We start from the raw sequence: 22,437 nt of genomic DNA, 5'->3' as shown, positions 1-22,437 counted from the left end.
TCCCACAGAGCATTTAAGTACGATACCATATCAATACAAATTAGTATAAATAGTCATTCATCTTGACACATGTTGAGTATAGTTATTTGAATGCTCTGTGGATGGATACATGAAACTACGAAGGTAAAATAATCGGTTCATTAACTTATAGGCAAAATTCTGTTGTATCCCCTTAAATTCCTCAACATATATTGTGTCCTGCATTATTCTGCATATTCTAAACTTATGGTCATACTGCAATGAATACACATTTTCTAAAATCAGATGTTTTAGAGGGACTGCCCATTTAAACTGCAAAAAAGTGAAACATGGCCAGATGCTTTTGTCAATAAACATCCATTATCATAGTAATGCAAGTTCTTGTAGATTCAGCATGTGTGAAAATTTAGCAATGGACACTTTCACTATAAAACATCCTAATTCGAAAACAAATAGGAAGGAAAGGCTGTCACAGCCGGTACCTTGTGAGGGATAAGGACTCACATAGGGCCTACGAAGCTGTGTGGGCATGTATTATTTTCATTATAGTCTTGCAGGATAGTTTTTTTACAAAGAGGTAACAATTTATTATTCAAGAAAAGCTGAAAAACACCAAAAATCTGAGCAGACTTTTTAGACTGAAACGCATGTAGATAAACTGTATTTACCTTCATTTTAAGTCGTATTATGCCAAAAAGGAAACGTATTTTCGAGCACACAGCATGGTGTTTAATGTGCAGACATACCCCACTACAGTTGCTTTTTGAAAGATTTTTGCAACTACGAGTCCAGCACAAATGTGAAACACATTTGCTGGCTGCTAATAAATGGCATGTTTTGTGCTTTCTCTGTGTTTACACAATGCGTTGTGACCAACTTGGAATAATACTCCACGGACAGATAAGAATTTGCGGGTGTTTTTATGACGCATAGATTTCTTGTAAATTTGTGCTGGTTCAACCTTCAAAACAAAATATTATTTGTCTGTTACAACACAGCATCTATAACACAAGAGCCATTCATGAAGAGTTCTGTTGTGTACTATACTGACAATGAACTGTGAAAAAAATAGCAAGAGAGAATTTTTTGCCATGTTTGTGCCAAAAAGAACACTTTGGTTTCAAGGTAAAATTTTCTACTTCTGATTTTCTTGCTTTTGAGTAAAACAGATGAGTGGGGTTAGGTTGTCCTGACTACTGTCCTGTTCACACAAAGAAGACAATTATTTTATCATTTCCAAGCCTGTATGACATTTTATATTCTGCAGAACACAAATGAAGGTATAGTGAAGACTCTATTGACTGCCATTTTGTGGACATGAAACCATGAAGACTCAGCAGCAAAACAGTCAATAATGCAACCAAGTGTGTCGATGATAATAATAGTAAGCCTCCTCTAATTCGAGGACGACATGCACAAGCCAGTGATAGGGCTCCCTGTAGCTATTTAACTGTACAAAAAATGTGTGCTATGCATTTTGATGCACAAACAGCAGTACCAAATTAAATGTGATTCTGGACTACAAAGTCTATAGGGTGGAATACACTACACGACTTCTGAACAGATAAAAAAACTAGACATCACTTTTTTTTGAAAGTTTGCAGAGAAAAACAGGGCATCACAGACGATGCAATAAAATCTGCAGAGTAGCACAGACTTTCTGCAACAAGTCCACACTGAAAATCTGGGTAAATTCTGAGCAAAAGTCTTGTAGTGTAATTCAGCCTGTATGGGCATTTTTTTATTGAGAGTAATATCTGAAAGCTGAATAAATAGGCTTTCCATTGCTAAATGGCTTGTTAGGAAAGGACAATATTTGGCCAATATACATTTTTTTGAAAATCTGGAAACTGAGTTTGCAAAAAATCTAAATATAGAGAAAATTGCCTTTAAAGTTGTCCATCAGAAGTGCTGTAGCGGGTCGTTGCTAAGAAGAAACAGGTTTGTTTTAATGCTCCCTATTGGATTACCGCTGTATTAACATTGTGGAACACACAAATGGCCAGACCAAGACAAGATGTAGTCGTAGAAAAAGATTTCCTCACACAAGTCTGACAACATTTACATTTATGCATTTGGCAGACGCTTTTATCCAAAGTGACTTACATTGCAATATCCTATACATTTATACTTATACATAAGTATATGCAATCCCTGGAATCGAACCCACGACCGTGCGTTGTTAACACAATGCATTTATTAAATAATGCATTTTGTTTTCTGATATATAACTAGACTTTGTTATAGAAAGGTCTGTCAACAAGAATGTAAAAGCTCAAAATATATCGCTGCAAACAAAACAACAGTAGCTCCAGAAACATTGTTAGGGGAAGGAAAGTATTACCAGACCTTTCTGGAGGTCTGGCTTGAGGTCAACACAAATGTGAAACCACATCAAGCACACCAAACTATCTAATATATTATTACCGATAAATAGAAATTAAGTTGAAGAATTTTATTCGCAAATAAAATGTTTAACAGAATATCTTTCAGTTGAAAGTATTTTGTGCTACAAATTATTTTCGTTTGGTTGGAGTTACAGTTTTTTTTTCATACTGAGCACAGAAAACAAAAACAAACATGCTGTTGCACATGCGGCATTTCTGAAATTTTTTCTCTTTTATTTACTTGTTGGAATTCCTAGAATGGTCTTCCAGATCCTTGTTGGCCTGGATGTAAGTAAGTGCCCCGTCAGTGGCTGAGCCATACCAGCATGCTCTGTGACTCCTTATAAACTGCAATTCAGAACTAAAGACATAAACAGTGTAGTTAAACAATATACGCCCCTCAATCTCCAAAGATGCTTTTTTATTATCAGATACAACATGTCTATAAATCATAACGGCTAACTAGATTTCACTGTTTATTTTAAAGGGAAGTAGAAAATTAAACATTTGTATGGTGTGAATGTATAAACACCTTTTATTTGGTCTCCTGGGGTTGTCTTTCTCCACTTCTCGCTCTCTTAAAAAGTCTCCATTTGCAGTTGTGTCTGCGGACAGCACGTTCAGCACATTTTGGGATTTGTGAGTTTCACTGTTAAGGTAATAGATTGAAAGGACACTTCATGACTATGCTTAATAATCTATTTAGAACAAATGCATTACAAGTGATATTGTTGTTCCAGCACAGAATACTTCTGTGTACTCAATTCAATTAGACCTCATTTCCTTAAGAATAATAACCATTTAGAATTTGACCAGCTTGTGCTGGTTTCTTAAGAAACCCGAAAACAGCTTTTGTTGTTACTTTACATCATTTTCCTTTCGGGCGTGCTAATTTGAAGCTCTTTGTGCACCAGGAGGCTTCTCAGGGTCTCAATCTCACATTTGTTGTCCATTAATGTCCTCTGAAGATGACAGTCGGTCTCACAAAAGGCCTTCAATAAAATAGCACGAAATGGATTAGTGCATTGTGTGTTTTGAATAAAGTTTTTTGGTTGTGGTCAGTGATGTGATTATAAGCTAGTGTGTGCCTGGTGTTCATAATGCATAACATTTGGCTGAACGCAATTCAAGTGAATGCAAGTTTTACCCTCTTCTCAAGACTGTCAAAGGCTGAATGTGGTTCATCCAAGCATAAGAACTCTCGGACTGCTTCACTAGAATTAAAATAGAGCAAAAAGTGCCATTATGATGATACATTATTGTGGGGGGTTGCAATGCATTGCTTGTGTTTCCTGAATGGTGGCTTGGGTGTTGCTAGAGGGATGTTGGGAAGATTGGTTGCTAGGTGGTTGGTTTTATGTTCCAAACCCAAGATATGTTGGTCACTGAGAAACACACCCAATACAAATTGGACCAGGAGACTAAGTTCTTATCTAATAACACAATCTATAATTTGGTGATTTAACTTCAAATAAAATGGTCAAGGGTTCAAACAAGAGAGTCTGATTCAAACGTTTTAGTTTTTTTGTGTAATGTGTTTTGATGCGAGACAGTAGCCCTCATATTTTGTCATCTAAATACCTCTGCTAAATAATGCATATTGTAATACATACCTATTAAGCACATCTTTGTTGGCAACCAAGTTCTGTAGAAAGTCTTGAAGACCTAGTCTTCTCTCCTCTAGGAATTCAGTGCTAAAGTTGTTGAACCAGCGCTTGGGTGGCAGGGAAAAGTTAAACACAGGAAACAACTCCTTTAACTGAAACAAATGCATAAAAAGAATTACCCACAAAAGTCGAGTGTGCCTCGGTTACAGCACAGTTATCTGACTTGAGTCGGCTCTGTCTGACCTTGTCATTTAGTTGTGAGAAATCTGTGTACCGTCTAAAAACAAACCAGCTTTGGTCTGGTGCACGCTCTATTAAGATCTTGTAGACCTGGAGAGAGAGAGAGAGAGAGACAGAGAGAGAGAGGGAGAGAGCATGTTTTCCATTTATCACCGCTTTTGAATCATCATGGGTGATGAGAAACTTGTATCATATTTAACATCATGTGACATGTGACTGAAAAATAATTACGTTGAAGATAGTTTTAAGTGTTAAACAAATTCAATGAAACCCATTTCATTGTAACAAATGACAATCTGATATTGATCTGAAAAACTAAAATGAATTAATCAAATCCTTACTGTAAACTTTGTCTTCTCCTCCATAACTTTATAGCCGAGCAAGGTGACTTTGACTGAGCTCTCCTCTTTACTCTCTCTACAAAATCTATTCCTATGAAACTCCATTCCATTCCTTTTCCTTACAACCTCTGGACTTTCATTCTGGTAGAACATACTAGATCTTCACGTCCACGCGCTGCTGTAAGAGGAATCAGGACTTATCCAAGTCACAGCCTTGATGTTTTTAGAGCAAGCCGTCTACAAAGAAGGGACTAAAATAAAAGAGGAAGTCCTTTGTCGCAATAAGAAGAATAATTATTTTTAGAGAGATGTTTATGTATTCTAATATTACATGAGAGAGACTAACCATACAGTCATAACAATGTGAATTGGGTCTATTGAAAGACGACAATACCCACCCCCCAAAACAAAAAACAAACAATGTCTAAGATACACATCAAAATAATAATAATTAATAATTAACTTAAACATATTTTTTAAAGGATATTGTATATATCTGCAGAATTCAATCTAAACACATGTGACAGAATATAGTTTTTACTGTGCCGATTCGCACGGGACTTATATTTTTATCAAGGGACCTCGGTGTTCGTAAAAATATGGTAGGTAATTTGGGGGGGAATTTTTACTTTACAAATTACGGACATGACAGATTCGTACAGGATTAAGATCAAAGACAACCTCTGCAATTATTGCAAATGACTAGAGGTCCCCAGGTAATACTAATCCCGTGTGAATAGGGTTTATTTGATGCTTCTTAATTCCAGACCTAGCCAGCACAATAAACTGTACAACTCTTCATTGTGAAACCTTAATAATCACTCATTGTTTTTCCATTTTAAGTAACTTGAATTAATCTTAATACTTTAATTGTCTCGTTCTCACTGTCAATTTGTAAATCCCACGATGCGGGTCTCTTCAATTTGGCACTGTTTCTATTATGTTGATTGTTACATTTGAAATCATAATAATTTACTGTTAAAATAACATGTGCTAGATTTAGTCTATTCGAGGACACAGCTCAGTACAGGCAGTAGTAGGACAAAAGATTAATAAATAAATTGGACAAGAGAAAGGCTTCGGCCTAATTTAAGTCTATTTAGGCCATATATATTAAATGTACTTAAAATTATCTATCCTATGGACTCTCTCTTTTAAAAAAAAAACACATAACAATCCACGAAGGGAGATCCTTTCCTAAAAAAAATTGAAAAGAGGGGAGAACATCCAATTGGTAGGTAATGCTGCATACTTGAATCTGCGCTTTAAATATTTAAAGGTCAGGAAAAGTTAAAAAAAAATGTGTCTGTGCTCTATGGTCACATTGAACTTGAATTTTAAAATTAGATAGTTGAAAATGTTCAACTGAATGTTCATTATTTAATTCACTTTTCTCTCTTTCTCTACGCCCTTATCTCTCTTAGGATTCAATGAAGGTATGTGGGGTGGTATAGCCACTAGATGGCGCTATTAAAACTTGGTAAAACAAAAATAGAAATGAGTGTTTTGTTTACAATTAAAAGGCTGTGTACCAACAAACCTCTGCTGCTTCACTGGCCCACATATGCTGGGTTGTTGGCAACAATTATATAATGAGTAGGCTACTAATGTTTCTTTTGACACGTCTTTGATTGTGTCAAAGGCAAAACAGTTTAGATCACCCTAACCAACGCAACTTCCTGAATGCTCAACAGGAGTGAATTAGTTTTCTTCATGATTGAACCCAAAAGGACACATGCAAAAGAGTCTCAACGTGAATATATTTTAATGTCAAACAGCCCTGAATGAACGAGCGGAGATGTTGGTTGGTGGGGATGTTGTGCTAGAAAAATCTTTGGGAGGGAAAAACCGGCCATAATGTGCAATCACTATAGGACGTGGTACATTTCTTTAAAATCCCTCTAGTATTTTACGACATGTTTAAAGCAGAGCCAGGTGTTCCGAAGGAAAATCTCTCCATTAAGGATTCGCTTTCTAACATCATTATGGATTCACCACAAGGGGCGGACTCTGACGTATACTCTATTTGTATTGGTCTCTAAGTAAACATGCGTCACAGGGACGTAAACGTTGTTTCTTTTTAAAGTTTAAATTGGTTATTCTTTCCTTTTTAAATCTTAAATGCTAACCTAATATGTGCTACACACATTAGCTTAGCCATTGTGACTCAAAGCCTGAAAAACTACTGTACGATGGGACCATTACTACCATGATGGTATTAATAAATTGTAGACAACGCCCAGGTGTCTAAACGTGACGATTACATGTAGTAATTACAATGATAATTATAATAGTTATTGCTATAATTAATAATTCATATAAATATAGTTTTGTAGGATGATCCCGTACCAAGCGGAAGTGTTGTATGTACAGTGGCGGTTTTAGGCACGGGCGAACCGGGCAGCCGCCCGGGGCGCCAAATTTTCACGACACGTGGGGGGCGGCAAAAGCACTTAATAATCTGAAAATAATCTGCGCCGCTAAGCGGGTTTCTATTATCTATAATATAACTGTCTGTGTGGGGAATTGGCGAATTGCCGCCCCTGCTTGCTGAGAAGCGCAGAAGCTGTGTGAAAAGTGTAAAGGGGAGGGGCCGCGCCCGCGATGGACAGGTCACCTCTCCCAAATGGAGCGTACAAGGAGGGGGGGTCCACTTAGTGGGCTAAAGTCAGTCACACCTTGACTTTCTTCCAAATAACACACATTTCATTCATAATATTAAAGCACTAGCCTATATTTTCCATGATTTTTTTCTGAATTGTGTGTGTGAAATGGCTAATAAAAAAAGGAAATCCAAAACGATTATGTGGAGGTGAAGTGGTTTAGTCTTGACTTCTGGTCGTGAGTGACAGTGTTGGGGGGGATGTGAAATGTGTTGATTGTCGAGTGCCAGATAAACACAGCGACAGCGATGGAGAGAAAAAGGTTTAAGCCGTCAGGTGCCCAATATAGGAAAATAATTAAAAGTAGAAGAGGAGAAAAGAGCAAAAGATAAAGGTATGCACTACGTTCTCTCTGTATGATTACGGTGACGTTATCCATGTCATCAATGAAGGGCTAATGTTAATGGGTGGTAACGTTAACTCTGACGTTTGTTAGCCTTCTTGCTATGATGCTTGCTATGCTTATACAACAATAATTCGATTTTATCTCAACAAACACGAGATCTAATTTCACCATAAGATTGTGCTTTGCAACAAAACTGTAACAAGTAAAGTTATTATTTATTTAACCCCATCATTTGGATTAATGTTGGGCCCTGTAATTAGCCAACGAAATTAACATATGTGTAGGAAGTTTCAAAGACGAACATTTGCTATAACTCTGTTGCGTGACAAACCATATAATTCGAGGCAGTAACCAAGGAGCTAATTGTTCCTCCCTTAGATTTTATTAATATAGCGTATAATGAGTCATGACAGACATTTGGCATGTAAGGGCATGTTTATATAAATTTGCAATTCATAAGAGTTATACTGTAGCCTACTGTCTTTTGATGTCAATTTCAATTGCAATTCAATTGCAAATTCAGGGGCACTTCTAAAGTATTTTGGAGAATCCTCTGTCACTGGTCAGCCATCAAAAACCATCAGCCTCCTTGAACTTATCACTTTTATGCATGATAAGGATCTATCTGAGATCTACTCCAACTTTTGGACTGCTCTCAGGATTGCACTTACTCTGCCAGTCACTGTGGCTCAAGCAGAGAGAAGCTTTTCAAAACTAAAGTTGATCAAGTCGTACTTGAGCTCAACCATGTCTCAGGAACGGCTCACTGGCCTTTTATCATCAGTATCAATCACTCAATAGGGGGCAGATTTCGTAAGATGACATTATTGATGATTTTGCATCAAGGAAGGCCAGAAAGGTCAGGTTTTAGTTTGTGTTTTCTGTTAGTGCACTAGTGTAATAATTAGATTTGCTTTTGTGTGATGAAGGATTTGTGCTATTTAGAATATTTATTCTATATTTTATTTGTATATTATTCTTAATATTTTATATTGTTGTTGTTCTCCGCTCGTGTTACATCATGATTGTACATATGTTGTCACTTTTATGTACAAAGAGTATAATTAAGTTATTATAACTTATACTGATTTGTGCAGAATTGTGTTTTTAAAATGTTCTGTTGAAGGATTTGTGCAATTGAGAAATATAAGGTTCGTCTTACACTTATATAGTTATGGTAAAACATGGCTTTTTTTTCTCTCGGATGGGTGGGAGTATGTGGGGGGGGCACCCAGAGGGGATCTCGCCCGGGGAGTGATTCAATGTAGAACCGCCACTGTGTATGTACTAGGTCTATAAATAGGCGGTGCTGCGCTGGGAATGCAAAAACTCGCTCTCCTGGGGCAGTAGAAGTGACGCAGAATGTTTCGCTATATCGCCCAGGCTTATTCAGAAAGTAGCTAGATTTGTCGCTAATCGCTTTTTGAAAAATAAGTCGCTAAGGGTTCTGAAAAATCGCTAAATATAGCGACAAAGTGGCCAAGTTGGCAACACTGCCTCCACCTGGATTGATTACGAGAAGCTCCGCCCAGCGTTACAGCATTGACTATTAAATACTTTTAAGAAGTCTGTGATTGGACAACCGAGCGGTCACTCATAAATTCACAGCAAATCGCAAACAGTCCAAGGGCGGGGTTTGACGGGTGGTCACAAAAAACCCTTAACGTACCACTTTCGCTTTTGGTCCGACTCCGACCCACTCACACGCACACGCGATATACCTCTACAGCTTTCGTTATCGTCGAATCCCGCCTCACGTCATCGTCGAATCCCGCCTCACGGCCATCTGATTAGATTCCATCGTCAGTTTATTTATGGCGTGATTTCAAAACGTTGTTCGGTTTGGGGGCGTGTCTAAGAGCTACGGAACACATTTCGTTTCCATATCCTAGTGTTCAGTAGTAGTTTTAATCAGAATAGTTTAGCCTTCGTGATTTAGGAGTCGTTTAGTTGTGTCCCCGACGCTCGTCTCTGGCCCATTTAGTACGTAATTCGAGCGACATTTACAACATGTAGGTAAATGCGCGAGCTTTTCTCTCGTCGCCAGGGTTTCAGCAGCAGCGCGAGCTTTCATTTCCCCTTTCGTTTGTCTTTCTGAAGCTGTACGGGTCCGTTTTATCCTTTGACACCCCGAAACATGGAGCACACGGGCTGCGTCAACATCTGCAGTCTCACCAGCACCTTACCGGTGATTCCGTATAGGAAACTAACGGACCTGCACTACATCAGTAAGGGAGGCTTTGGGACTGTTTTCAGGGCGCAGCACAGTGACTGGCGCACAACAGTAGCGATTAAGTGTTTAAAACTGGATTCACCGGTTGGTGAGAGGTTCGTGTTGACATCTTTACTGGCTTCACTCTTGACTCAAGTGTACAGTACAAACATTGAATATGAATTTAAGTAGAAAATGTTTCTTTATGCACATTCAATGATTTTCTTATGGAAGACTTTCAGAAAATGTCATTGTGATTTAACCAAAAATAAAACTAACTTTCAGGTTTGGGAAAACCCATGAAAGATCTATTCGACAGCTCTATTTATGTTTAACTACAGAAAAAGTATGGGATCCCTGACAGTTAGTAGTATGTTCATAATAAACAGCTGTGGTTGCCCCCCAGGTATTTTCTAACCATGTACGTCTTTGCAGAGAAAGGAATTGTTTGCTAAAAGAGGCGGAGGTGCTTCACAAAGCTCGATTCAACTACATCATTCAGATCTTTGGGGTGTGCAATGAGCCCGAGTTCTTCTGCATTGTGACCGAGTTCATGACCAATGGATCTCTGGATGAATTACTACATGAGGTAACATGTACAATCCACATTCATTTTACATGGCAGGGCTTTCTGTTCAGTCTGGTGTAAATAGTTAAAAAAAACAAAAAAAATCGTATTCACAGAGTTTCACTTTCGTCCTTGTTGATAACACGGATAACATGCATGTCTTTTGACGTTATTCTATGTATTTTCTTGTTTATGTAACAGAAAGATATGTACCCAGTGGTGGCCTGGCCATTGAGGCTTCGAATGCTTTACGAGATAGCTCTAGGGGTCAACTTCCTCCACAATATGAACCCACCACTTCTACATCATGATCTCAAAACTCAGAATATTCTGCTGGATGGAGAGTACCATGTCAAGGTTTGTGCATTTGGACTAGAAGAAATAAATAAAGTTTCTATGGGTCAACCGGTAGGTTGGTAGAAGCAACAATGAAGTCTTGGGGTTATTTCAGGGAACAAACTGATCAAATGTCCCTGTAATGAAGATAAATGCAGTTGAAGATTCTTGTCAAGATGATTTACCATTGATGTATTGTCTTTGTTTCGCAAGCCTTTGCGTCAGTGTAAACTATTTAAAAAATGTGCAGCCTGTCTTTTGATGTCAATCTGTCTTTTGTATCTGTTCAACCTATAGCCTAGAGAAACCTATTGTGATGTCACACCACAAATCTGTACATTTTTAGTTAGATCTGTAACGTTGTGCAGTATTACGCACTATGCAAAGTTATAGGAAAGACATTTGTAGGTTTCTTTGGACTGTCAACAACCAGTATATCTAACAGGTTTTATGTATTTTTTAAGCCTGAGAAATTATGCATATAGGGTGATCATATGAGCCATTTCTCCTGGACGCGTCCTTGCCAGGATTTGGGTACGTCTCCTGGGAGTCGCATTTGTCAACCGCATACGTCATTGAGGTTCTCGCATTTCATTAAAAAAAGCATTATAAAATGAACTTTTAACATTGCTTAAGACATATAAATATTGTAGTTCATTGTAGTCATTCTTACCTTGAAATATAACGGCTGCCTTTATTCAAATAAAACCTGAAATAATAAACCTCGGTGACGTATGCGGTCGACAATTGCGACTCCCGGAAGAGGCATCCGAATCCTGGCCTGGACGTGTCTGGGAGAAATGGCTCATATGGTCACTTTAATATAGGGGAGAAAGTACAGTTAAACTGTACAAGGAAAAGTCACATACAATGAGTTTGTAAACCTTTACTGATTCTTTGCCTAGCATTTATATGTTACATTCCTTTACACTCTGATATAAATTGCTCTATCTTGTATGTGTTTTTTAGATAGCTGATTTTGGCTTGTCTAAATGGCGTCAGCTGTCTATCACTAAAGGCTCTGGCTCCAAACCTGCTGAAATGGGGGGCACTGTCATCTACATGCCACCTGAGGAGTATGAACCTTCAAAGAACCGCAGGGCTGATGTCAAATATGACGTGTACAGGTAAGTCAGTATATTTTACAATGTTCAGGAATATATGGTTAGTGTCGCTCTCACTGTCTTTTCTGTGGGAATGTTCACTATCTGCCCCTGCAGCATTTCAGGGTGATAAAAATAGCTGATTTAACATCCTGAGGTAAAAAAGCATCAACTTTCAGACAAGAATAGCTTTTAACAAGCATGCATGTAATGTTAAGCTGTAAAAATCTCCTGTTTGCATGAATGCAGTGAAAGATATTTGGACGAATGCTTGTAACCAAGCAGTTCTTTCACCCCATTGACTATCATAGTAGGATTACTAGGCAAGTAATTACAATGGCAGTCAAAAGTGCACCAGAACTGTTTACTGTCTTACATTCTTCAAAAGATCTTCTTTTGTATTCAACAGAACAAAAAAATTATAAAGTACGGTTTTCTACTATGGTAGTCAATGGCGTCCAAGAACTGTTTGGTTATAAGCATTCTTCCAAATATCTTTCTCTGTTCATCAGAAAAAAAAATGTATACAAAGATATTTGTTTATTTTTGGGTGAATTTGGGGCAGAAATGCTGATGATATATTAGGGGTGTGGTTTGCTGGAGATGAAACTCTTTTATAACCTATAGTGAAAACAGAGAAATTTCCTGTTGAGCCGGCATTTACAGGTAGAAAACAATACCTACAAATTTGAAGATAAAATGTTTCCGTGTGGTTCCCCTTTTTAGATCAACCACACCCGTGCGTGTCTCTCAACTATTATTAATAATAAAAAAATGTTTTTCCAAGTAAACTTTTGAATACTTTCTTAATAGTATGAGTTAATGAATAAGAAACTTTTTTCCTTTTTTGTTATATAGTAAATAATTGTCCTGTAACTGTGTTTATAAAATGGCACCATGTAGAAAACTATTTCCAAAATAGGCTTGAGAAACCTGACTTGGATACTTTAAAAAAGAGAATAACTTAAGAAAAAATCTTCATTTAGACTACAAAGAAAATACATTCCCTTTTAATCGGCTGAATGAATGTTGGTCATACTATTTCTATCATATGGTTCCTAAAGAGCACTGTTGTCCTGCTTTCTCAGTTCCATATTTTTGGGAAGTCCCCTTTAACTGTCGCTCTCATTATCTTTCTATAGGTCTATTGACTGTCTATTGTTAACACAATTCCTGTAAATTGACGGACATGTTTCAGGTGGAATGTGGAAATGGTTGGGATGGGGAAATAAAATAATCTTGTGTTCAGTTTCCAGTTAGAGGTCAGAAAAGCAGATTTGAAAACATGGGTGGTGGTTACATTCATATTGTATGTATTCACGGACCCCTGTTTGGAATTTGGTAATATTTGAACAAATTCCCGGAACACCAGGAAAGGCTAAGAAACATGTTTAGTCATTATTCAACAAAACTGTATCGGAAAACTTTAGTTTTCTTTGAGCCCAACTACTAATGTTAATCTGAACAAGACTGGCCGAACGTATTCTGTCTTTAGTCGGAGGGTCTGTTGAAATCATGAGACTGAAATGAGAGACTGTGTTTTCTCTAAAGGGGATTGCCAAATGTGGATGTAGATGGCAACAGTGAAACCATTCACTCATCTGTTCTCTGCTTCCTCTATTAGTTACGCCATCATCATGTGGGAAGTGCTTTCAAGACGGATACCATACGAAGGTAGGGGGGAGGAGTCCATATAATGTAGTCAGATGGACACTATCATAAAGTTAATAACCGCTTGCTCTGGTTATCTATCTAGGTGTTATTTGATATTTTAGTCATCTTCATCTATAAACTGTGATGGTTGTAATGGTTACACTTAAAGGAGTAGTTAACTTTCACAAAAGTGAATTAATGAATAATTTACTCAAAAAATGAATCACAAAAAATGAATGATAATTTACTCACCCCCCATGTCATCCAAGATGTTTATGTATATTTTTCTTTAGTCGAAAACAAATTCAGCTTTTTGATAAAAACATTCCAGGATTTTTCTACATATAGTGGACTTTAATGGACTTCAAACGGTTTAAGGTCAAAATTACAGTTTCAGTGCAGCTTTAAAGGGCTTTAAATGAAACCAGACATTCTGCGATATGCGTTCATGACTTCTCGCATCGCAGAACAGAGCAAGGCAAGCATTTGTGTTTATAAAGCATATACATTTTTTGTTTTAGAAAATGACTGATCGTTTAGCTAGATAAGACCCCTTTTCATCGTCTGGTATCGGTTTGAAGCTGCACTGAAACTGTAATTTTGACCTTCAACCGTTTGGAGTCCACTATATGGAGAAAATCTTTGGAATGTTTTCATAAAAAACTATAAAAAATATACATAAACATCTTGGATGACATGGGGGTGAGTAAATTATCGTGAAAATGTATTTTGAAAGTAAATTACTCCTTTAAACTTTAAGTAGCACCATATAAGCACTAAGCAGTGGCTCTTTAAGCAGTGTCATGTTTTAAAAAAAAAAGAAACAAGACACCAATTTCATGACTCGACCACTGTACTTTCAGATGCCACCAATCCCATGCAGATCATGTTCAGCGTTCTGCGAGGGTCTCGACCCGACACGGGCCCAGACAGTCTTCCCACGGACATTCCCAGCAGAGAAACCCTCATAAACATCATGACCTGCGGCTGGACCACCAACCCAGAAGAGCGTCCCTCCTTTCTCCGTAAGTATTGGCTTGATTCTAACCTTTGACTTTTTATTGCTTTTCCCAATCACTGTGAATCATTGTGATGTCCTGTCACCATCCAGTGCTTGTAGATTATTAATTGGCTAATCCTCCAACCACAATTGTGTGATTTCTTTTCCTGGCATTTTTATCAGCTCATGATGTGAGTTTTGATACATGGGATCTTGGATTGCAAGCTCTTGCAACAGGGTTAAAAGAGGAAAAATCGAAAGAATGAGGAAATGTTTGTGTAGTGACAAAGAGGTCAAAGAGTCATGAAGTTCACTTTGTCCAAACAGAATATTACTAAACTATATATTACTAACTATATTAAACCGTGTGTATGTCTATTATGAGAGGTAATGCTAGAACTATGATCATTGCATAGTAGTATATTCATCCCTTATAAAATTTTGGTTTGTACATATGCCGCACATCACATTAATACAGTCACACACAAAAACATTCCATAACCATACATTCAATTATTAACAATTTACACATGCCTACCGATGATTTAACATAGAAACAGACGTTGTTATGAATGAATTGTTAAACCTTCTGGTTCTTCCTCCAATTGCTCTATAACTACGACCCGATTGGAGCACAACAAACTCCCCATGTAATGGATGAGATGCACAATTGATAATCTCATAGGCTTTTTTAATTACCCTTTCTTTAAAAATGTCTTGAAGCGATATCCATTGAACTTCAATCACATTGGATGCAGAATTAATCATTCTAGTCATTCTGTTTCTGCCAGACAAGCCATACAATGACACAATAAGAAATAACAGATTCAATAAAACTCAGATAAAACGGTGTCAATAACACTGGGCATACCTTAAAGTACTTAATTTGCTTTAGGAAAAACAAATGTTGTTGGACCTTTTTACACATGGCATTGGTATTATCATCAAAATTTAATTTCTTATCAATCACTGTTCCCAGGTGTTTATACTCATCCACAAGCTCAACATCCCTTCCATGAATAACGGTAGGGGAGATTGAGATGGGAGATTTTCCAAAGCCTATAATCTTGTCTTTGGTTTTAGCTATGTTTAAATTTAGATTACACTTTGCACACCAGGAGACAAAATCTTCCACCACAGGTCAATGAGATGTCTCTTCATTGACTTGAATGATAACAACAACAGTATCATCAGCAAACTTCAGTATATACCTATCATCAAATGTACTCTTACCATGCTTGGCATTTAAAATAAAAACCAGGGGAGAAGATCACACCCCTGAGGAGAACCTGTAGAAGAACATAACTTGGAATATCAAGCCATTTACTCTAATGCGCTGGGATAGGGTCCTATTCGATAGTGAATCAACCATCGTGGTTTAATATAAAAGCATACTCCACCTCTTTGTCGTTTCCCCATCATACGTCGGCAGGGATCAAGGCGTACTGTAACTCCTAATCCATCAATTTGAACAGCAGAATCCATATCTGCGTCCATCAGCCACGTCTCTGTGAAGGCCAACACGCATGCATCTGTAAACTCACGTGTGTAGGATACTCGTGCGTGAAGTTCGTCAACCTTATTTTTAAGCAATTGGACATTAGCGAGGACTATTGAGGGTAACAGCAGACGTTTTTTCCTCATTGAGGTTCTCACACGCTGTCTTGTGCAACCCTTCTTGCCTCTTTTCCTTGTTCTCCTTCTAGTCCCACCATTTCCATCAGGACTGAAAAGCTGGCTTTTATTATACGAGCTATAGTATCCTTGAGCAGAGAAAAGTTTGTGAGTTGCCTCGGCACCAAACAACCTGTCTTCAATCCCAAGAGTAAATCTCTGGAGTATTGAATCCTGTCAATTCAATTCAAAAACGAATAAAGCGTTAAGACCAACAAAAGTGTGACACCAATCTTCCATAGAACCATCACAATTAAGAAAGATTAAGGATAAAAAACTGCAAACAATCCTAGAGACGCTCTAACAACCACGCTCATGTAATCATACTAAACTACTGAAACCTTTGACATGTATTGTGGATTACAAAAATGTATTTCTGTGTCACAAATGGTGCATGACTCATTCCGGATATTTACACTAAAGAAATCAACCCTAGGCATGAGCAGTAGTTTTTTTTTAATGCTTGCCTCCTTATTCTTAAATGGTGTGCTAACAGTGTCCGGATGAAAATTTTAATAATTATTTCGATCATTCTGGTTCCACTTAAGGGTTGTGTTTCTCTTTTTGACCTATGCTGAAAACCACTGTTCTAGACACAGGCATCATCTATTTTATATGTCTTATAGATTGTCTAATCGAACTGGAGCCGATGTTGAGAAAGTTTGATGAGATTGATGTCCTAGAAGCAGTACTGGAAGTCAAACGGTCAAAAGTGAGTGTTTATACTGACAATGTGTTTTTAACCTTAAACTCTTAAGAACATTATCTGGATGTTTTACTGATAAACACTGTAAATAGTCTTATTATTGAGTTTCTGGATGTGAGGCGTAAAAGTGATTTTGTCATTTATCCTTCCCTTCTTCCAGTTTATGAGGTCAACAAGCTGCTGCATATCTCAAACAAATGGAAAACAAACCCAGGAAAAGACTATGAAGGTGCAAAATGTCTGGTGGCCATTGTGTTTTATTTTAAAATCGAAGTCCTGTTTTGTGTTATGATTCATCATTTGAGCAGACATGAAAACTGTCCGATGGGTTTCTTACTTCTAGTGTTGTTGTTACACAACAGGACAACTGTTCCAAGTCTATATCCGGTTCCTGCTCTTCCCAGGAAGCAGAAATATCCCATCCAGGATTCCTTACCATATCAAATATACCACCTTCTGCAGGCAAGATTACATCACACACAATAACAGAAACACATTTAAAAGTTTTAAACGTAATGTAGGTTGGTTATTCACTGATGTTCTACATGTTTTTCAGGTCTTCCGTCATCATTAGTGTCCATTCCATTGGATCCTCCAAAGCCTCTAATAGACCACTACTCTCGTAACAACCTCAATCCTGAATATCAGATAACCCAGCCCGTATCCGACTTCAACATACCCATGAAACCACATTCACCCCAGTCTGTGAGCGATCTGGCCCCTGCCATACAACCACTCACCCTACAGCCCCACCCGCAAGGTACAATGTCTTGTTTAGCCAAACCCTCAACGTGTCTGACACATCTTCATCTCTTCCATTAATTTGTTACTTTCAAAATCATCAAAAGGAAAATACTGTAATGTCACCTTTGAGTCTATTTCTTATGTCCACATCCTGACTGTGTCCACAGATTTAACGCCAGGATTTGACACCCAGGGTCCCGCAACCCGCTGGATCTCATCCCGTCGGGAGGACATTGTTCAGCAGATGACGGAGGCGTGTCTCAACCAGAGCTTAGACGCTCTGCTGGCTCGCGAGCTGCTGATGCATGAGGACTATGAACTGGTCGTGAACCTACCCACACGTACCGCAAGGGTACGCAAGCTTCTGGACACCTGCGACCGGCACAGCGAGGAGTTTTGTCGTGTGGTGGTGAGAAAACTTCTGGATAACAGACAGATGGGCCTAAATCCCTATCCTGACCTCAGCAACATCAGCCCTCCACCACCTTATACTTCTCCCACCGCTCCCTTCCTGTCCAACGCCTTTAACATAACTCGAAACGTCTTCTGACCTGAAATGTGAGTCCTCCGTTTTGTTTCTAGGGTTCTACTAAAGGTTCTTGCTTTGTTACTGCTGCTTAGGTGGTAGTTTGTATTCCTGGAAAAACATGTTGGCCAGATGAGCACTTTGTTGTGGAGTTGAGCATGGACCATTTTGAAGAGAAAACAAACTCTTGTAGTGCTGAAAATCCACAAAATCGTGTTTAAACCTTTTTTGTCGTTTCTACCCTCCCTGTCAGAACATCATTTTGCAACTTTTTATGTTTGGCTGCTTTACCCACATAACAAATCCTGACACTTGGACAGGATGGGATTTGGAAGTAGTGTGAATCAGCTATACGGTCTTCCTTTTTGTAAACCAGTGCTTTTGTTTCCCCGCATTGAAACTTGAGTGGTTTAGTTGCATCCAAGGTATATTCTCTCTCTGGGATGGATGCAGAGATTGTTTAGTAGCTTGTAATGTTGTACATTTGTGCCAGCATATATGTCTCTGAAAATGGAATGAAACATAGAACTATCAATCAGACTGTACTTGAGTCAAATGAAATATGGTCTACCTTGACTATGGTCCATTCAAATGCCATTGGTTATGCCATATGAAGTGCCAACTAGTTCACTATTCCTTCTTTTCTGACACTTTTATTTAGACATTTGAAATGCTATTGTTACATTCTCTTAATCACAGTTGTAATCTTTTACAATTCTTCTGCCCAGAAGAAGCACAGAAAGCCCCTTGCCCTTTGCTTTTTTGACTACTGTAGCAATACTAGGTGCCACAAATGATAAAACTGTATTGACCCTCAGAATGTTACAATAGAGTCTGTAACTTTATGAGAGCAGGCACGATGCAATTCATCTAAACTGGCCAAGGACAACTTTAAACTTTGTGTTAGCAAACAAGCACTTCTATCTACATTAAAGGGATAGTTAATCCAAAAATGAAAATTCTGTCATCTATCAGTCAACCTCTTGTCATTTCAAACCTAAAAGATTTTCTGTCTTCTGCAGAACACAAAAGAAGATATTTTGGACAATGTTGGAACCTTACAATGTCGATACCCATTGACTGCACTAGAAGTGTATGGGTAACACCGATGTTTGGTAACCAACATTCTTCAAAATATTTCATTCTGTGTTCTGGCGAAGAAAAAAGTCATACAGGTTTGAAATGAAAGAAGATGGGTCAATTATGACAGAATTTTCGTTTTTTGGGTGAACTTTCCCTTTGAGTTCTTGTCGTTCTCAAAGATACACTTGACTTGCATGTGTTTGACCTCATCTGCCTATCAAACCATATGCAGCCATTCATGTTAAATTCCTTAGGCAAATTCTGCTTTCATAAATTAAGTGTTGTGCCATCCTGCGTAAAAGCAGACAGGTGTACGCTGGTCATGACCGGCTCCAGATGTAGCAGAATTTAGACCGTTTATAGCACTTTGAGCATAGAGCAACTGTCAACATCAGCACAACTGGATATATATTAAAAAGCTCCTACTGTCAAAATGTTCATTTAGGAAGTTTTGAACAAATAGTATCTAAGTCTTTAGAACAGAGTTAATTGTTTAGACCATCTGATTTTCTGTCTTGTTTGAAGATATTGTTTGTAACTCTTAGTTGTTTTTATTATAAACCAAAGGGAATGTTTTAAATTAACACAGACAGAACACAAATTTATGATGTCATGAACTAAATTTGTGACTTTATTCTTCAATGTGTTTTTGGTCTACGGGATCAGTCATGTGCTTGATAAGTTTTGTGACACCTCTTATTTATCCTTTTTTCAGTGTTGAGACTTGAAATTCCTGTGACAGTGATTGTGCATGTTACTGCTAATTTTCCCTTTATGCAAACAAGCATTATACAGGCCATTGGGTGGACTTCATGTCCTGGAATGTCCTGAAACTGGCTGCTCCATTCATGTGTTCCTCTTCTAAGCTTTTAATCTGCTTTGGGACTTTTGCTTTCAGTAGTCATACAGAAGACTCACAAATAATGATTTTAGAAAGTTGGTGTTTTAAGATCTGTAGATTTTTCTTTTGTGAGGGGTTGGGGACCATTTACAATATCAAGAGTATGTTTGTTTTGTATTTATTTATATAGTCATGTATACCATTTAGTGATAATTAACATTTAAGTGGTTTGTGATAAGTTGTTGCTGTGTCTTTTTTTATTTTAGTATCAGGCTTTAAGTGCTGTGCCAATCCAGTGATGCTGCATTGCTGAATGCATCTTTAGTCTCATTCTCTTATTCGGATGCTAAATAAACAGTGAGTGTCGGCACACAACTTAGCAATACAGTATGACGGCCAAATTCTGAATCGCCTAAACAGAATTTAGGCTTGGATACAGAAGACTTGGTTTATCACAGTGTTCTACATGTTCTGTAATATGTAACATCACACTGGCTGTGGATTTACAGTTGAAGTGTCTGTGCTACTTATTTCAACATTCATGTCTGCCTTTGAGCTTTTAGAGTTTCTTAGAGTGTTGTCTTTGACAAATTTCAAATATATAATGACAATAATGTTAAACTTATGTAGCACTGTACAAGTAGCATCTGGGTTCTGTTTCTGTGTGATAAGGAACTTCCGAAAATAGTCAAGTTTGAAGTGTTATTAAAACCTGTAGTATTTACTGAATGTAAGTGTGTTGTCTTGTTTTGTGGTACCTGATGCACAGAAAAACTTTCTGAATCTGAATTCGTTGCCAGTTGTTTAGACAATGACTAGGTTACATCCAGTTACAGATACCTTTTGTATCTTTTACAAACGTGTGTATTTGAACACCTGTTGTCCCACTGAATTACAAAGAGGGTTTTCTTTGCACGTTCTTAAAAATGAATGTGCCGAAAAGACTTGACATTTATAGTTTAAGAATGAATGTTTGAAGTTTTAATCACTTGATACATTTTAACCTCTTTAAACAATGTTGTCCTTTTAAAACCAGGGCTTGAGAAATATTTTATGATTAAAAAGCTTTTATGTAAAGAAACAAGGCTGTTCTGTATACATGTTCTGTATACATGTAACAGTTTTGTTCATTTCTAACGAAACTTTCTGCTTCTCTGCAACGGGATACCGCAGGGATGACATTTTTTTTAATGCTAAACCCAGAGACGAGTTACAATTTAGCAGTTCCAGTTCCATCGCCCCAAAGTCAATGAGTGCGTTAACATTCACAAAATATACAGATATCTATCAAAAATCTGCTTAAAAAGAGACAAGGGATTCACCGATATTTTACCGATAATCGATAATTCTTTAACATTGGAAGCCAATAACAGATGTATTGTCCGATAAACAGTATCTAAATATTAATATAAAATTCCCTAAGTCTGAAGCAAAAGGCATAAAGTGAACATCTGCTTTTATTAAAATGCAGCGGGAAAACTGTCAGAAGCTATATTTTTATATCTCTTCTCATGTCCGCACTGCCTGCATATGCAACAATAGTTCTTAATTTTGACGTTTCTACTTCAACTGCATGATTCCAGAGTGGACTTTTATGTGTTCTTTTACCATTACTTCCGTTAGGGACTTTTACTATTGCGCTGTAAGGCATGCGCACATAAACAAAGCTAAAGGAAACCCTGTAAATGCTTTTTACATGCAACTGTAAACTGCAAAAAACTACCTCTGTCGATCGGGTTTTGCTTACGCGATTTATGATTTTTCACCGATAAAAGAAAAATGTTTTACGCGTTTATATGACCTACTTTTTATCAGCGTATTAAGCATAATTGGAATAAGATTGTCCATGTAGATGTACTCGATGGGGATTTTTTTTTTATGGATTTTTGGTTAATGCCTAAAATCAGGTTTGTAGTTAACAAAACGTCGAAATATTTTCACGTTATGTTCTATGACGCAACACAACACAATTATAAACTGCTTGTAATTTGATTAAAGCTTTATTAGGTCTTAAAAATGCTTGTTGCTGACATGTTGCTAAAAGCGACTGCATCCTTTGGCAGGGAGATTAAACGTGATCACACAATAAAATCGTTTAAAAAATACATCATGCACAAAAAAACTCTAAAAACATGGATGGGGATTCATCCACAGAGTAATTACTTGCCAAGGAACACAATTTTTACAAAATCTGAAAAAGTAGTTGAAGGTCAGGAGAAGATAATGTTGAGTGACCGTAGTGTAGTATGTTCATAGTAATTAATAATTGTTAGGTGGTTGCTGGCCCAAATCAAAATCCCCAAGTCTGTAATATTCTGGTCCCTATAATACCAGGTCCCTTCTTTAATGTAGTGCTTCCCCAAATTCTTTATGTACTGTAACTTATAGAAGTAATAACACACCGATCTACAATAAGATGCCTGATTTG

At 37.6% G+C, this 22,437-nt stretch overlaps 2 protein-coding genes across 5 annotated transcripts; one reads left to right on the top strand and one right to left on the bottom strand.

Moving 5' to 3' along the window:
• Positions 1 to 2,536: 2,536 nt before the first annotated feature.
• Positions 2,537 to 9,341, bottom strand: LOC130417283 (sorting nexin-16-like). 3 transcript variants are annotated; one of them, XM_056742722.1, is made up of 8 exons: positions 9,233 to 9,341; positions 4,555 to 4,805; positions 4,217 to 4,303; positions 3,980 to 4,125; positions 3,514 to 3,580; positions 3,234 to 3,358; positions 2,899 to 3,015; positions 2,537 to 2,727 (listed from the first exon to the last, which is right to left on the bottom strand). In XM_056742722.1, the coding sequence occupies exons 2-8, from the start codon at positions 4,705 to 4,707 to the stop codon at positions 2,604 to 2,606; spliced, it is 819 nt and encodes a 272-aa protein (XP_056598700.1). In that variant the 5' UTR covers positions 4,708 to 4,805; positions 9,233 to 9,341; the 3' UTR covers positions 2,537 to 2,603. The 3 variants fall into 3 exon arrangements, with proteins under 3 accessions (XP_056598700.1, XP_056598701.1, XP_056598702.1); XM_056742723.1 differs by having other exon boundaries at positions 9,285 to 9,338; XM_056742724.1 differs by having other exon boundaries at positions 4,555 to 4,791; positions 9,285 to 9,338.
• ripk2 (receptor-interacting serine-threonine kinase 2) lies at positions 7,420 to 20,738 on the top strand. Of its 2 annotated transcripts, none has more exons than XM_056742719.1 (11): positions 7,420 to 7,551; positions 10,211 to 10,364; positions 10,545 to 10,700; positions 11,649 to 11,806; positions 13,407 to 13,456; positions 14,299 to 14,460; positions 16,736 to 16,821; positions 16,976 to 17,044; positions 17,178 to 17,277; positions 17,372 to 17,575; positions 17,727 to 20,738. In XM_056742719.1, the coding sequence occupies exons 2-11, from the start codon at positions 10,329 to 10,331 to the stop codon at positions 18,107 to 18,109; spliced, it is 1,404 nt and encodes a 467-aa protein (XP_056598697.1). In that variant the 5' UTR covers positions 7,420 to 7,551; positions 10,211 to 10,328; the 3' UTR covers positions 18,110 to 20,738. The 2 variants fall into 2 exon arrangements, with proteins under 2 accessions (XP_056598697.1, XP_056598696.1); XM_056742718.1 differs by lacking the exon at positions 7,420 to 7,551 and adding an exon at positions 8,881 to 9,891.
• The last annotated feature ends 1,699 nt before the right edge of the window (positions 20,739 to 22,437 follow it).

The sequence above is a fragment of the Triplophysa dalaica genome, chromosome 3, assembly GCF_015846415.1.
Source record: "Triplophysa dalaica isolate WHDGS20190420 chromosome 3, ASM1584641v1, whole genome shotgun sequence".
In the NCBI taxonomy this organism is placed as follows: Eukaryota; Metazoa; Chordata; class Actinopteri; order Cypriniformes; family Nemacheilidae; genus Triplophysa; species Triplophysa dalaica.
This window is presented reverse-complemented; position numbering and strand designations above follow the sequence as displayed.